This window comes from Pangasianodon hypophthalmus, chromosome 16 (genome assembly GCF_027358585.1).
Source record: "Pangasianodon hypophthalmus isolate fPanHyp1 chromosome 16, fPanHyp1.pri, whole genome shotgun sequence".
Classification (NCBI taxonomy): Eukaryota; Metazoa; Chordata; class Actinopteri; order Siluriformes; family Pangasiidae; genus Pangasianodon; species Pangasianodon hypophthalmus.
This window is the reverse complement of record NC_069725.1, coordinates 23,712,190-23,729,915: the sequence shown is the minus strand read 5'-3', so window position 1 is coordinate 23,729,915 and position 17,726 is coordinate 23,712,190. Positions and strand designations below refer to the sequence as shown.

Genomic DNA, 17,726 nt, shown 5'->3' with positions numbered 1-17,726 from the left:
TCCTGCCTGCTGCAGAAACACAGTGTGAGCTGGTCCACTGCTCTCACACCTACAGCTTAACCCAACATTTCAAAGGAATAGTATAGATCTCAGATTAGGTCTTCCCTTCAGTGCTAGGATTAAATTCATCAATCTCAGCTTGTAAATCTGAGATCCAGCCTAGTAATCCCAACAGCAGGAGTCTGTGCTGGGTTTTCCGTTCTCCAGGTCATGGTGTTGTCTAGTATGACAATTTGAACCATAGATAGATACCAGTGACTTTCCTGATGCTAAGTTGAACTGATTAAGCTTCTCAGTTGAGTGGCAAAATAGCTCCATACTGCATTATAACACCAGACACACTACTACTACTACTAGACACTGATCTGATAACTTGGAGATTGCTTTTTTGAAATGCTAACACCACTCTCACTTGTATCTGTATGATCCATTACCTGACCCCTTTTTGGGGCCCTGATCAGTATAAAACACACAAAAACACAAAAAATTCTGCTGTCTGCTGAAGATATGGTTCCTGCTTGTTGCAAATTTAGAGAAAAGGTCCTTTTACAAGAAGCTTGCACATATGGGACACAGTCTAGTAACTGTCCCAGCAGGATCACTGGCTTTCTTGTCCTAGCAGGATCACTTGTTTTCCCATCCCAGCAAGATCACTGGTTTTCCCATCTCAGCAGGATCACTGGTTTTCCCATCTCAGCAGGATCACTGGTTTTCCCATCTCAGCAGGATCACTGGTTTTCCCATCTCAGCAGGATCACTGGTTTTCCCATCCCAGAACGATCACTTGTTTTCCCATCCCAGCAAGATCACTGGTTTTCCCATCCCAGCAAGATCACTGGTTTTCCCATCCCAGCAAGATCACTGGTTTTCCCATCTCAGCAGGATCACTTGTTTTCCCATATCAGCAGGATCACTGGTTTTCCCATCTCAGCAGGATCACTTGTTTTCCCATATCAGCAGGATCACTGGTTTTCCCATCCCAGAACGATCACTGGTTTTCCCATCCCAGAACGATCACTGGTTTTCCCGTCCCAGCAGGTTCACTGGTTTTCCCATGGTTTAGACCCTGATCAGACCTCAGTAAATCCTGGTGTCTACTGAAGGCAGATCACCAGAGGCATGCAACATTTGCATGAAATTATCTTTGCAGTTGATCATTTGATTTTGGATTCTACAGTATGTAGTCCTCATTTCCAGAACACATGGCATTTCTGCGGTGCTGTGTTTTGGCTCAGTTTACCAGCTCAAAAAAAATGTACAGATAAATGCTGCAACGCAAAATGTTTGATTCACTTCCTTTCAGCTTAATCGAATCACATTCTCACTAGAGTTCATGTGGAAGCAGACCAAGACCACCTTCCTCAGATGCCTTCAGACATGCCTGAGTGCGATTGCTGTGTCCTCACCTGCATACAGAACCACACCAAGGAGGAGAACACACCAGGGTTTCATTCAAACTGAAATAAACACTGCAGCTGTGAAAGCACCTTGAGAAAAAAAGGTTAAATTTATAACTCTTAAGCCTTCCTTATTTGTCACTTAAAAGTCCATGTAGAAGCTGACAATTGACAGGTTGGAACTATTTCTGAAACCTGAACTTTCCAAAGAACACTTGAAGTACTCAGTGTTTGTCTCTTTCTCTCAGATCTAACCGAGGATGTTATTCGTTACATTATCAAAAAGAACTCCATCCACTTCTTGAGTAAGATTCCTTTAAAAAACTCTTAAAACCATCCAGTACTCGTTTTAAACCTCTGCCTCCACTCAGACATCAAAGCATCACAGATCACGTCCCAGGCAGGTTCCACATGGCTGACTCTGTGAACTTTGACCTCAGGTATAGGTCGTCCAATAAGTTTTTCAGAGCTGTGACTCCAAAGACATGGACGGCATTAAAGAGAAACCATGCAACCCATAAAAACCACTTTGACGTAACAAATGGGCCTCACTCACTGACATTCTTCCAAATGTTTTCAGAGACATTACTTGAATGCAATTCCTAATTTGATGTTCTTCATATTTATTGTCCAATGACTTTGTATCATCATTCCTTTTCCTTCCATAATCTTTTTTGCTCTATTCTTGCTCTACTGTTGAACTTTTATTCCTGAATTGTCCAATGTTTTCTTCATGAAAATGTACATTTATTTGTACAGTGACCTGTAGTGTTACTTTTTTATTAGATGGCAGTGATCTAATACCCAGGATCAGTATCTGGACAATACCAGCAAAAACTTATTGATTGATATTGCAGAAAAACAGAACAAAACAGAATTTGATCCGATTCTATAACAAATTAAAAAAATTGGAATTGGATTTGGGAAAGATTTGAGATTATTTGGAACTGGAAATTTTTTTTTTTTACATATAAAGAGACTATATTGTATTTATTTATATTTGCAGTGGAATTTTTTTGTGTGTTTAACTGAATAAAAACAAAATTTAGAAGCTATGTTTGTGTTTTCTATTTTAGCTATGTATTTTTCCCTCTATTTTTTAAGTGACATAATTTTAAAACTTATTCATTTTAAAGGAAAAATCAATATCGATAGTGATGTCAGTATCGGTTTCAGTGTCAGTATTTGAAAAGAAAGTGGTATCATGCCATTTCTTCTTATTATTGTTATTATTATTATTTTCATTGCACAGTAACTTTATACTGCCTTTTTAGCATTCAGTATGTTTTATTGTTCATATAAATGTTAATGACCAAGAGGAAATTTAAGGTTACATAAACATTGTTTTTATCTCAGTTTTTTTTTTCTTGAAGCGTAATGAGTTCTCACAGCCGGTTCGAGGTGGTCTTTATAAACAGTGCATTCCCTCACCGTTCCTACACACAGGCCTGAGGCTCTCCTCCACTCCACTTCCTGTTACCCCTCTATCTCAGACTGAACACTCGTTAATGTGTCTGATGTAGAGCAGGAATGTCTCTCTTCTCACTGAGGAGTCTGCTATCTTCACCAACTTGAGCTGCTTTCTCAATCTCCAGCTCATGGATGCAGCCATTTTTTTAAAAAAGCATTCTGGTCACACTGGAGCTTCCAAGGTTTAAATAAGTTCAACTTTTCAGAAGCAACTAACGCTGAGTGCTTTTTTACCTCCCGACTAGTTCGATCACAATTTAGGAGCCAAGTGAGAAAAACAAACATGGAGGACAAAGTGTTGGTGAAAACTGGGTCCTGGCGAGTTAGTGAGTGAATATGAGGAGATTTTGAATGGGAAATATTTCCAATGTTCCAATGTTGCTGCAACTAAAAATAACAGAGTGTATTTTTTGGAACTTTCACTCACTTTAACTCAGTCAAGTCACATAAGCAGCTCAAATTCTCTTCCTCCAAAGCTACAGTGAAGACAAACTCCCTCCTCATCACCAGAGTTACACCAATCTTCATTTCATCTGCATTACTGAGAATAATAAATCTAATCTAGAGAGCAAGATAAACTAGTTAGTTACTAGTTAGTTACTAATACTAACTAGGACTGGTAACAGTGTTGTTATGGTTACAGCGTGAGCGTCTCTCTCTCTCTCTCTCTCTCTCTCTCTCTCTTTCATGGAGGAGGAAGCTACTCTGCATTCAGGCTGCATTCTACCTCTCACAGAGCAAGAGCAGACACGCCGAGACGGCACAGAGGGAAGACAGAGGGACTTCATAACCTTTCATACATGGACAACCTAACATCTTGGACTTTCTGGGTTTCAGCGTTGGTTTCAGAGGGAGACAGAAAAACAGCGAGAGCGAGAGAGAGAGAGAGAGAGAGAGAGAGAGAGAGACATACAGACAGATAGACAGACAGACAGCTCACCTTGAGTTTGTGAATGTTCTTCTGCAGATAGCATAGTGAAACATACTGACAGGAGCAGAAGGAGGGCTCTCCTGAAAAAAAAAAGAAACAAGAAGAAAGAGAAATTTTTAATTTCACAATAGTAAAGTGATTTTCTGTATGACATGAAGTATGGAATAAGGCTACTTTCACATTACAAGGTTGAAGTGACCCAAATCTACTGAACCCCTGAACCACAAGATGTATAGGGAAAAAAAAGGTTGAAGTGCAATGTTCTGTGTTGAAGTGCTAAGCACTAAGCTGTAAATTTCAGTATAATAAACTCTTTAAGTTGAATTTGTTGTCTATATACTATATACTGTAGGTCAACCAGTAAAACAAACTATCTGGGAAACAGTATGCAAAATAAACTAAGAATTATACACAAATATTCAATAAATGAGTTGATCGATTGTGAGGTGTTGAATACAAAATCGAAATGATGAGATAATAACTCGAAATAACGGCATAGTTATATCAAACTTCCATACAAATCCAAAATAGAGCTCATATGTAACCAAGCTGTGTAGATACAAACATAAGATTTAAGCCATATATCCAATACACAACCAGAATGACAACAGTCAGAATGTCATCAACATGTTAGCTGCAACTTGGGCAACTTGAACATGATTCTTGCTGTTCAGGACATAAAATTGCTTCATGAGGTGTGTCACGTCCGGTCACATCGAGGCATTAGCATTAACCTCATTATAATATTAATCAGTCATCCGGGTTTCAATCTCTAGCAACTGAGCCAGTGATGAAGAGTGCAATAAAAGAAGGCTTAGTACTCTAATCTGATGTTTTTTTATAGCATTTATTTAACCATTGCAAAGCCGCTAATCAGCACAGTGCTGTAACATGCCTGAAGCACCTTCAGATTAAATATTTTGGAAGTAGTAGATGTTACACAAAACGTTCTACAGCTCTGGGTTAACATCCCAGTTCTCAGCCAGGGATCAAACCCAAGACCCAATTCCTGATATGAGCCACTGCCATGGCTTATTATTCAGTTATTCACCCTAAAGCATGTTACTCATGCTATGAATTATTCCGTGACACTAATAGGAAAGGTGAGGAATGTGCATCTTTAACCAACAACATGTCTTGAGTTTAAGAGGTTAATGCCACAGAATGACATCTTAAATTAAAGATAACTACAGGAATGGAGCGTGGATCAGTGCTGCTCTCCATGTAAAATATTCTTGGAGTTTCTGTATAATACCTTCACTCTAGGCTAAACCTCATATGTCATGTTTTCGTCACAATCTTTACAATCTCCAAAACACAACAAGCAGTAATTACACTGATTGGATAACAGCCAATGAGAATGCCGAAAAAAAAACACACTGGAAATGAATGGGATCAACCAGGACATCAACTGGAAATGAAGAGCAGTCTGATGGATTCTGATTAGAGGTTTAATTTGACCTCATTTATCTGAATAGAAACAAATTTATTTGTAAATTGTTCACAGGAGCATTTACTCAAGAAATGTAATGATCATGAGATTCAAGTTAGTTCTGAAAAAAAAAGTTTGTATCCTACAAGAATTTCTGAGTTTGTGTAAATATACTGTATGTGTAGGGAGACTCACTTATGTGAACCTCGACTGATCGGCTCCAAATCATATAAATTGGTGATTTTATATTCATGAATTTTGGCCTCTCTGAGGACATGGATGCGGTCGCTCTCTACAGAAAAGCTTTTGTTTGGAGCAGATGTGTTCAGAACCCTGGACTCACTTAGCAAAAACAGTGTTTTGTCACTAGCAGAACAAATGTTCATAGCTAATCAGGTTCCAGCATGCTACTCTTAGAAAAGTGGGTTTGATGTGGCCTACAACACACAAATGCAAAGACAGCAGGGCCCTACACGCGACACTCCAAGAAAATTTACTGGAAGCTAAGAACCCTTAATTATCTAATGAGCACTTAAAAACCCATAAAGAACCATTTTTGTAAGCCAGTAACCCTTATTTATCCAATGAATCCTTAATAAGCCATTGACGACCCATTTTATAGGAAGCTAGGAACCCTTAATTATCCAATGAACCATTAAAGAGCCCTTGAAGAATCTTTTTTAACTAAGAATCCTTAGTTATCCAGTGAACCCTTAAAGAACCCTTTAACAACCTTTTTTGGAAGCTCAGAACCCTTAGATAGCCAATGAAACCCTTTTTGGAGGCCAGTAACCCTGACTTTTCCAATGATTCCTTTATAAGCCATTGAAGGACCTTTTTTGGAAGCTATGAACTCTTATTTATCCATTGAACCCTTAAAGAACCCTTAAAGAACCCTTTTTGAAAGCCAGGAATTTATTTACCCAAAAAACTGATAACAGGAACTATAGTGTTTTTTGGACTTTCCACAACAGGTAAATGTAACTATAAATGGATAAAAATTGATAAAAAGATGGTGCGTTGCATTTTAAAGAATTAAAAATTGTAATTGTTAGTAGGTTGCTGTGGTATAAGAGGAACAAAACACCTGGGGACGTACTGTTATTGGAAAATAATCAAATTCAGGGTGAAATAGTAACTCCACTTCATCACACCAACCTGTTGTTAGTTATTTTCCTATAACAGCACAACATGGCGTGATTTATTCCTCACACATTCCACTCATCATTATGTGACTATATTAACAGTGCTGATGAATTTAAATGATAAATGTCTGAAAGATCAGTGAGATGATATTAGAATAATCAGAGCTGTGATCATTAAAACAGACAGTGGCGATCTGAACAAAACCCGAAACTAAATTCTGGCATCCAATTGACAGTTTTATGACCCAGGTCCAGGCAGTGTAGTCAACACACACACACACACACACACACACACACACAGCATCTGGTCTGGATGTAAGGCTCTATATTGTCTAAACCGTAACACAATGCATTTATAATCGAATTTTCCACAGCACCCTATATCAGAGCTGGAGGTCCAACAAGGCTAGATGTGATCAGATTTCAACAAAACTCTCTCCCAAACACTAGCACGCTAATAACAAATAAAGCCCAGAGGCATTCGGTTTGCATTCTCCACTAAATCTGCATGAATTATGAATATTTATCCCAAACCGAGATCAGGAATGAAATCGTAACATAATACAGTATGAAGCAGAATTCAGGCACATTTCTCGTCGTTTACTTCCACGCAAACCAGCAGAACAAAACACACACACACGCGCTACAAAAACATAACATATCCCACTATGCATTGCAATTTTCTGGTCTAATGCTCTAACTGCCTAATCGTTTACCATACAATCTTGTAAAATAATAAAACAGTATTTTGCGCTAAAATTTAGAGCATTTGCATTGAATTTACTGCCGTAATTACAGGACATCAACTGACTACACTCAGTTATTCTCTCATTAACTCCTGAAGTAATTATTAGCTAGCAGGTAAACTGATAATGACTAAACAAGAAGTTACATTATTTACAGTCATGCATGCTTTTGATTGGCCAGAAATCAGACGTGTTTGACTTTGCACAGGGTATGGAGGTTAAGGAATAATTGTCTCACAAAATAATTTCCATCCACAACAGACTATTTCGGTATTTATTTACTGCTGTAGTAGTATTTCCACAATGTCAGTTCTATGCAGTGAAATCTCTGACTCTGACTCTTGTGTTGTGAAGATTTCCATACTTGCTCGGAAATGTGTCCTTTGGCCCTCAGAGTCTTTAAGAAGCCGTTGAAGTATTTATGTAGCATGAAGCTGTTGTTTGCAGTAAAATCCACTTCTTGCATTTCTGCCCACTGTGGCACAGAGACGAAGTTTGACCACATGACTGCTGTCCTGTGGTCAGACTGAACGCCCCACTATCTTCCACAAACAAGACGACATGCTGCCAGACCAGAGCCAGATGTCGTACTGAGAGAGTCTGAGAGAGAATGACTCACTGAAAGGAAAAAATATCGGCATTCTTGCGTAAAAATGCAAGATCGTGTCACCAGGAGGTTGCGAGTTCAAATCCCAGGACTGCCAGAGCAAAACCTTTAACTCAGCTAGGATTCTCCCTCAGGTATACTTCACAAAACACTGTCTGCCAGAGGAATAAAAAACAAATAGAATTGAAAATCTATGACAGGACGAGCTAGAACAAGACTGCTTCACCAGTTTTCACACTTGTGTTTTTTCTGGACTCAGAGCCATTTGCCCTGAGCGCTTGGTATGTTTGGTGACTTGTGAAAGCTGTTTTTGACACAGGAACAGTCCAGACAGCAGATCCCTGTCCTCTTGAACTCTCTGGTCTGGGGCTTGTGATTGGTTCAACATGTTGCTTCCTGTTTCAAGTTTCCTGATGGTAGCGAAAGGGTTGTTATGGTCAGTGGAGGACACGGAGCACCTTATCCAGGTGGACTTTCACAGGACTTGAGCGTGAGTGTTTTCACTGAGAACTTTGTGAAAAATGCACATCTTGTGTCTGAAGATGGAGGAAGGGATCGATGTGAAACCAAAGATCTGAAATCGCAATGCTGCCTCAGACAACTGGATTCTCCAGCAGGATCATTCAACAGGACAGCTTACAATGTACATTTGTTCGTTTGCCAGAAGCAACTTACACTTGAGCAGTTTAGCTGTACCAGGATTCGAACTGACAACCTTCCAATCAGAAGTCCAGAGCGGTCCACCACCACTACCTCACGGGTTCCTTTACTCGCTCAACTCAAGGAGACAAATATATTAATTGAGTGACTACCATTTTATTCTCCTCGTAACTGCTGACAATTAGTTTGCATGCTAGCGTATTTTTGCTATTATACTAGCTAATCCTTTAGTACACTAGTCTCACACAGCGACTCATAGTGTTCAACCAAATATAATTTACTCCACAGTTTATTAAGTTAGCAATTTGCTTTTAGTAAAAATTAATGTGAGTGTTAAAATGTGTTTTCCTTTAGTAGTGTGTTGTACTTTAGCAGAGTACTGGTAAGGCATCTGAATATTAAGTTGGTTTGATTTAATTGTGTTGTTTATGTGTAATCTAGTTGGCATTATTTAATAAGATCCACGTGAATTATTAGCTCAGGTTTTTTCATAGTGTCAGGTGTTGAAATGTTGTTCTACTACCTTACACTAGTCTTGTGATAAGCGAGGCATTTGTATCAGGAATAAAAGCAAATACTATCCAGATCATGTTTAAGCTAATTGGTTAATAAAAAAATGGTTTGGGGAATTTATCGGGAAAAGAGTGCTGTAATGAGCAGTTATTCTGAAATATAGCAGCGCAACCGCAACATCAATTACAGCCAATGAACCACACAGAACCACTAATCTACCAAAACAACAACACTTGAACATGAATAGCTTGTAATACAAACATGGAAAAACTCAGCAGAGCAAACCAGGAGAACAAAACACACACACACACACACGCTACAAAATCCATTCATAAAGAAAAACACTAAGGCGAATGGCACCAGAGGCAGAAATAGCATTAGTAAGTTAGCTTTAAGTGTTGAGGTGGGTTATGAAGCTCGTCGTCGTTTGTGTTAACGTCCACTGATGAAACAATTCAGTTTACAGTCTGCAATTAGACCACTGACCCGGAAGAGCTTTGTCCTTTGACCTTGGAAAGGCTTGCGTGATTAAAGACTGCTGACACTGGGACTGCGCTGTGTCCAGGATCAGGCATGTGATGGCAAAAAAATCCAGCACATTTGTGTGTGTGTGTGTGTGTGTATGTGCACACACTTGACCATCTTCACATCCCAGGAAACTCCTACACACAATATTGTTCCTTTTAGCCAAAATAAGTTAAAAGCGCCGAGGAGATTCCCAGAATGAATCTTACATCTCCTCCGCTGATGTGTTTTATTTTTACAGGAACAAACATTAGATCACCAACTGATCTAACGTTCACTACAAGATCCACGAATAACCAACAGATTTCAGAGATCATCACCTGGGATTTCAGTGTACTCTTCTAATCACGCTCTCACACATGCTGGCTTTGTTTCGTCTGGAAAAAGCACAAGATGTGCACTATAAGTGCTTATTTTCCTGATATAAGAGTGGATCATCCAAGTTCACACTATATCCATGACAACGCTCTTCAGTCCTAGCTTGTGTCAGCTAACTAACTAACTAACGTAGCTGATTTATTCGATTAGATTCGGTAGTGCAGTTGTTGTCACTGCAGTTTTGGAGGCAGAAAATCAGGAGAATTTGAGCTGCTTGTGGGACCTCACATTGCATACCAGTGTGAACTTCCCCCAAAAGAAATTATTTTTAGTTACAGCGACGTAGGAATATTGATAATGAAATATTTTTCATTCAACATGCCATAAATCTTCTCATATCCGCTCACTAACAAGACTCATTTTTCACCAACGCTTTTGCGTTCATCTCGGAAGTGAGAAGTCTGAAGTACGTCATCTTCAACATCTGTGCATTTGAGCTAGAAAGTGAGAAAAGAGTGGGACAAAGTGGGACGTCTCCATGTCCGTGTTCAATTAGCAACAAGCGAGCCAGCCAACTGTGCGGAGTGATGGATATTTTCCTCCTCAGACACAGTGAACTGTAGAGTCAGTGTTATAGATTTAACAAGTGAACATGTCAGTATGCTGATTGATCTAAAGCTAATACTTGTACATACAGTATAACTCAGTTAAAGCTAAAGAAGTGCTGCTGTGTTTACTGCTGTGAGCAGCCATGGTGATTTGACGTCACTTGCTGAACTCAGGGTTGAGGAGACATTAATGACTTTCCAAGTAGAAATTCTGAGTTTTCTTTGGTTCTGAAATTCCGAGATACGAGTTTCAGTCAAACGCAGCATTTTGTCCTCCGTGTTGGTTTTCCTCACTTGTCACAACTGACTGGTTGAGAGGTGAAAAAGTCTCAAAATCACTCAACGCTTTTCTAAAAAGTTGAATTTTTTTCAACTTTTTGAATCTCTGCTGTGACCAAAAACGCTGACAGCAACACTTTTTAAAAGCGGCCACTTCCTGTAGGATAACTTATAAAAAGTGCACAGGCACCGAGTCTAAAAACTTTATCACTTAAACTGCTTCATGGCTGAGGATTGGGCTTAAACCTAGTCCTGGTCTAGTAAATGAACCATTTGGGCAAAATGCAAAGTGCAGACAGATCAGATCTTCAGACAGATTCTCACCTCGGTCAGAGAGTCTGGAGGTGTTCTGACAGCCTGAGTAAATATTTACTCGATCTACAGGAGAGTAAGTGAACAAACCTCTTTGAGCCATCTCACGCTGTCTCTCTCTCTCTCTCTCTCTCTCTCTCTGTCAGTATGTTTAAGAGGCAGGGCAAAGGTCACGGTGCCTCCATGCAGAGATCACCGTTACGCAGGGAAAAAACCTCCAGCTGTTTAATTCAGACGCTCTGATTAATGATGTTACATTAAAAAAACACTCTATCAGACACATCTGCTCATATTTCAATATATAATAGGAATAAAGCACTCTGTGTTGTGCTGTTATAGGAAAATAATCAACAATGGCATGGCGTGATGCAGCGGAGTCACTGTTATCGCTCCAAAGGTGATTATTTTCCTATAACTGCATGTCCTGAAGTGTTTTATTCCTCTTATACAACAGCAATCTGCCACCAATTTCAATGTTATATTTATTAAAGAATGACACGTCATACTTTTTGTCCATTTATATTTACATTAATGTTGTGAAATGTCTGCAAGACAAGTCTGGCAGAATAATATTTCATTGACCTCTGAGTCATTCATAACGTAACCACAGTTATGTTACGAACGTCACTCAGAGTTCAGCGATTCGGAGAGATGTTCATCCTGGTTGGATGATGAAGAATGATGACCCGGTTTATCCAGCGGACACAGATTTGTCAGTCGTTTATCCATCAGTGGGTTTGGTTTGGCCAGATGGAAACAGGCTCCACACTGCTATGAGGAATTTGTACCATTTAAGCGGGCTCATGAAGGAGACTCGTGCGGTCCAGGCGTTAAAATTCAGTAAAAGAAGACCACAGTGAGAACGAATTTTCTTCCACGTGTACAAGCTTGTTAGCTGACAACTTCACAAGAGATAAAGAAATGAATATTATACTCCATATCTGACTTGCACAGTCTTATCTCTTTGCACTGAAATCTACTGCCCAGTGTTAACAGGGTTGCCAGATTGGAATCAATTAACTATTTTTTTAAAGAACCCATTTCTTTTTAGAAAATCACTGGCTAAAAAATTCTGACTTTTAATTATCCGCAACCCCAAATCCGCATTTTTCAACTCTAATGTGATTTAATAGAGATATCCAGCTGTGCACCGAGTCCTGCGACCCATCTGGCAACCCTGTACAAATATTTTGACATCTCACTGCCATGTGAACCCATTCAGTGTGTTTATCACGGATTGCGCTTCGAGCTCAGCGAGTTTGTGTCATGTGTGCCTGAAATAAAGTGTGACTTAAATGACATGTGATTAATCAAGTGTTGCAAAAGCACTGCCAAATAATAATAATAATCATCATCATCATAATCATCATCATAATCATAATAATCATAATAATAATAATGCTTCCATAAGAACATAACCAAAAATTATTAAATAAATAAAACTAAATAAAAGCAGGATAATAATGCAAGAAGTAGTTAAATGAATGGCTGGGAAAGGGCACAGCAAAAGTTTTTACCCCCTACCTGAAGGTACCAGACTGTACTTTTCCTTGTCCCTGAATGTGGTACCATCAAGAAGACATATTTGGTACTTTTACTGTATGTTTAATACCTTGAAAAATAATTTAAGATACATAATTGGATCTTAAGAACCACTGATTAAAGCTTTGCTCTAAAAGTTAATTAAAGGTACAACATGGACCTTCCCATGATTCTGAGAGTGCAACATGTGTCTCCAAAAAAAGCTGATTTTGCAGTGTGTGTGTGTGTGTGTGTGTGTGTGTATGTGTGTGTGTGTGTGTGTGTCCTGCAGCAGGTCTTACATAGCCCATATTTGCACACAAGAAGCAGAATTCATTGCAGGCTTCTACCAGCAGAAGGAAGAAAAAAAAAACCACCGGGGTTTTACTCACGTTTGTGCAACGCGGCCGCCCCTTGTCCGTTGGGCTCCTAAATGCATTTGTATGCATTTGTCCGAGCAGCAGAGTCCTGGGTGAAAGCGGAATCGCGCGCCAGAGGAGACCGGGAGCGCGAGCCGGAGCTCGGTGGCGGCCGGTGAGGGTGAAAAAAAGCACGAGATCCTCAAACTCTCCTCATTTTCCTCAAGACAGAAACTTGAGGTGCTCTCAAGTTCTCTCTCTCTCTCTCTCTCTCTCTCTCTCTGTGGAAAACTTTACACCCCCTCCTAATCCCCTCCGCGTGTTAACGGCGATGAGGACGCGCGCGCGCGCCGGGATGTTCTTACTCGGTGTCGGTCCTGCGCGCACGTGCAAGGACCGGATCCGAAGTACAGAGAAGCCGGGGTTCGGTAATGCAGAAGCTCCTCCGGGAGGGAGGTGGGAAGGTCTGGGTTGTCTCTCTCTCTCTCTCTCTCTCTCTCTCTCTCTCTGTAGCCCCGGGCAGCGGGTGCCGCACGTGCCTCGACTTGCGCTGTGCAGAAGTGGAGCCGCGCGCGCTCATCCCTGCCCCGAGCAATAATCGGTGTTGGGTTTCGCCGATTCACCGACTGGTGACGTCACCGATCCGATCCTCGAGCTCTTCTCCACTTCTTTATAAACCAGATCCGAGCAAGTCTGGTCGATACGACGATATAATATCGATATCGTGATCAATTACGTCATGTCTTTCTGAGATATCGTGGATATCATGATATTTTTTTTTTTAGTAAAATTTTAAAGCCTTTTGTTGTTAGGATTACAAACGCACTTGAAGCAGCTGATGTGAAGTGATGTGTACTTAGTCCATTAAACTGTAAAATGTTTTAAAAAAAAGTTTATAAGTTTATATGTCTGTATAAATAACAGAAATGGGCGTGTCTTACCTCTGTTACAAAGCACTGACACTGGAGACTCCTTCCATAAATGTTAAATAAACATCTCCTTACAGAAAACTTCACCATAGCGATGGTTTTTTTTAATCCGGTTATGTCGAGCGTTCATCGTACGAGTCCCTGTGAATGAGCCGTTACTATAGAAACGATAACGTATCAGAACGAGTGCATTAATATAAACCTGTGATTTACAGCTGCACTGTCAGAGCTGCTGTTAGAGAAAGTCCGAATCGAGAATCCTCACTACTGTGATTATAATTAAACTAATGAATGATATAAAGATAGCTTTCTGTGCTTCCTAGCTAGCTGTGGAGCTCTGAACCGATATTTGGTAGACGTGTTTATCCAGAGCGACTGACAGAAGTTGTTTAGGTCACGTAATGCAGAGAAGTTACTTGTTAGCGTGTATTCAGGCTGCTGTAGAGACATTATGCTTCAATCTCTGATCAGATTCCGAACACACTCATAAAATAGACGAGTATCCTGCTTATGATGCCTGCTGTTACACCACAAGGTCAAAACCTCAGTCCTTTAGGCCAAGGTTCAGGTCTGCTCTCAGACTTCAAAGTGTCACTTGGCCATCACACTGAGCTGCTAATAACCTCCACTTCAGCGAATGTGGCTCAAAATAGCTCCATTGGTGCCGAGAGTCACCGTAATGACCCTCGCTATAAATCACCTCGCACTGCTCTTCCCTTTATACAGTTAACACAAGCCAATGTCTGGGGGGAAATTTCCACTAGCGACAGATTTCATATGAAGAAAGATGGAAGAACATCTATGGATGTTAGTGTGTCCTCACCTTAATAGCAAACTTTCATTAACAGATATCTGAGTACTGATTCTGATTTCAGTGATTTATCTGCCAACAGACCCAATGTTTCATGCTGATGTGACAAATGACATGGTTCCCACATCAGACCTCATGGACACCATCTGAACAGTTCTCAAACAGGTCCTGTAGTCTAAAAACCCATTTGTTAAACAGGCAACTCCTGGCCTACCATCACTACCACCGTTTCAATGCTTTTCTTGCTCCCAATTCGCCTGATTCAGTGTGAATTTGCTTGAACTGAGTGACACAGAGGGAGAAATACCAAAAGTCACATATCCCAACTTACACGGGAGCTGGGTAAAAGTGGAAGTCCATTGTTCTCACCCAGGGATCACAGCTCCTCTGAATTTGAAATAGCATTTCTGATGAGAGAGAGTTGTTTCTTTGGTCTTCATATGAATGAAGTCCTGTCACCTCAAAGCAGCCTTAACTCCACCCTGAACAATCTGCATATCCATCTTTATAATTAAGGCATGATCTCCAAAGACATACAAGATTTATTAATCTACTTTCACTTTGGATTCCAACAATAACCACAGTGCTGGTCGACTACCTCCTGAAAGTGGTGCGGGGGATTTAGCTTTCGCTTCATCTCTACTTAAAGAGAGCGATGCAGCGGTGCTTTAGTCTTTTAGTCTGTCCAGCTCTCTCACCTCCTCATCTGTACACTCTGCTCAAACAGCTTTCACACTAATTCCACCACTAATGGCATCATGCTCGTCATCTCATAGATCACTAACTAGCCAAGACGTCTCTCAACTGCATTCTGGGACTTGGAGTCCAATGTTTGCACTAATGTCTCCACTACTTCTACACTGGATTTCTCATTAAAATGAAACTGAACATCACTGGAAAATGAAAACTGAGTGAGAAAAGAAGCTCTCGCTCTTTTCTTTTTAGGAGATAACATATAAACTAGACAATATATTAGCACCAGAATCTCCAAACACATCTCCAAACAGATCTCCAAACACATCTCCAAACAAATATCCCTATATAAACATATTTCAGGGTAGATTTTGTTCCTTTAACATGCTAGAATCCAATCACAGGGCAGATCAGCTGACGTGCCCCAACAGTGGCTGTCTGACTAGTCTGGGATTTGAACCCACAACCTTCAAGAAATTACCACAAAACTTTAACTGCTGAGCTCCATGAATCCCAGAGGGAAACTCTGATCCATCATCACTCTCACAGTCCACAGAGCGCTCAGAATATGATGATCTGTTCTGTGGAAGCAAACGCATGACACAAACCAGACGAGAATCTCAGCGGGTGTTCTCTCGAAGCGCAATTATAGTCCAAGTCAGTCGAGCACATGTACTGGAGCATAAATACCACAAGACATCAAAAACTGAAATTAAATCAGCTGAAATAAGGAAGGGTGTTGTTTGGTGAAAAAACCTGTCTCATCACCTACAGTCTCATGAGTCAGAGTTTTACTATATCACAGGGAATGCCTATAATGCGTATTCCAGCTTAGTAACTGTGCAGCACGTGGTTTCTGGATCTTTCGTACAGATCGGAGACCCAGTGCGAGGGGAAGCCCGACTTCCTCCCTGAAGGAGCAGCACGTGATGGCGAACGCAGAGCATTAGCAGATGTTCAACAGGCAAAACAAGCAGCACGGCACTCTGTATAACTGTCTGCCCTATATTTTACTTTAAATAAATAAATAGTACATAATTCAATTTAAAAATAAATAAAATAATAAAGGCTAAATACAATAAAACATAGATAAAATTTGAAAGTAATAAAAACACATTAGTGCTTTTAGTGTTTATTAGTATTATTTATTAATTTGTTCATTACACATTACACATCATATAGCTGGTATACTTTCACAAAGATTAATTCAAAAATATTCCTCAATAAGAGACATCTTTATATAATAATACACTGTATATCAGTCAAAAACATGAGATTTTTTAATTCTAAAAGCTGTTCATTTTTACAGAAAATCATTCACATGAATAAATGTCACTCATCTCAAAGATGTTTTCAGGAGGAAAAATATTAAAGACAGGAAATAAAGCCTTGAAGTAGATTTAGAATAGCATCAAATATTATCATTTAAATTTTATATATAGTGCATTCAGAAAGTATTCACACCCTTTCATGTTTTCTTCATTTTGTTACATTACAGATTACAGTACAATAGGAAATTTGCAAAACTAGAAATAGAACAATCTGGAAAACTAATTCTCCAAAAATTATATAATTATATTATATTTTATACTGCAAAAATATCACGGAAAATAAAAACACAATAATGAGATATGGAGCTTGTTTACATTTTGGTCCTCATTACATGGAACAATAAAGGACACAGTGACAGTACGAGGAATTTTACAGTTTTATTTAGCTTAGGTTTGTTTTTTGTTCATTTTTTTTTAGTTCATATCTGCAAGGTGTGGATGCAGATTTTCGTTCCAACCAATCAGGAGTCAGCCCTGATTCCACCTGTCCAGACGAGGCTCCTGATTGGCTGTAGAATAGAATTGGCTGTAGAGTAGAAACCTGCAGCGTCACCACATTGCTCCTGGTTTAGTTTGTACGTCTGCATGATTTGTGGTGTGTTACAGTGCACTGAGATCACCACAATACACACGAGACTGGCTTTTTTCTGGGAAATCATCTAATCCAAAACGCCTGATGCTTTGTTTGGCTTTGCTCTGATTACTATCAGTGCACTAATAACATCTCACAATTTTAAAAACTGTTTGTTTGTTGTGTTTTTTATTAATCTACAGCCTGCGTTTGTGTTTTCAGTTTTCACGCTGACATCCAGGGCTTTCAGCAGCTTCCTCAAAATAAATCTGCTCCTTTGAACTGCCGCAAAAAGAAATTAAAGGAGCTATTTTTCCTGAGTCCAGATGTCTATTAATGACCGCATCATGGATTCATTAATAGCGTTTTAGAAGCAGAAAAGAATCTCAGAGTGAACACAACTGGGATCCATTTCCACCCGCCTGCTGCGTCGGTTTGTGGAAAAAAACAAGGACGAATATAGATTAATTGGTTTGAAATCTATGGCCTTCGATGATAGATAACGTTAGTTTGCTCCCAATCACGACTTTGTCTCCATTCTGAAACATGGAATTTCCTGACTGGGGGA

General features: G+C 39.7%; 1 protein-coding gene across 1 annotated transcript in view; it reads right to left on the bottom strand.

The window, feature by feature from the left end:
• Window positions 1-15,937, bottom strand: part of LOC113530587 (collagen alpha-1(XXIV) chain) — a 97,783-nt gene extending 81,846 nt beyond the window's left edge. The window contains exons 1-3 of the mRNA XM_053240588.1: window positions 13,765-15,937; window positions 12,857-13,516; window positions 3,808-3,878 (exon numbers count right to left, since the gene is read on the bottom strand). Of these exons, the coding sequence (XP_053096563.1) occupies window positions 3,808-3,878; window positions 12,857-12,903 (118 nt within the window). The 5' untranslated portion in view covers window positions 12,904-13,516; window positions 13,765-15,937. The remainder of the gene's footprint in view (window positions 1-3,807; window positions 3,879-12,856; window positions 13,517-13,764) is intronic.
• Window positions 15,938-17,726: the final 1,789 nt, after the last annotated feature.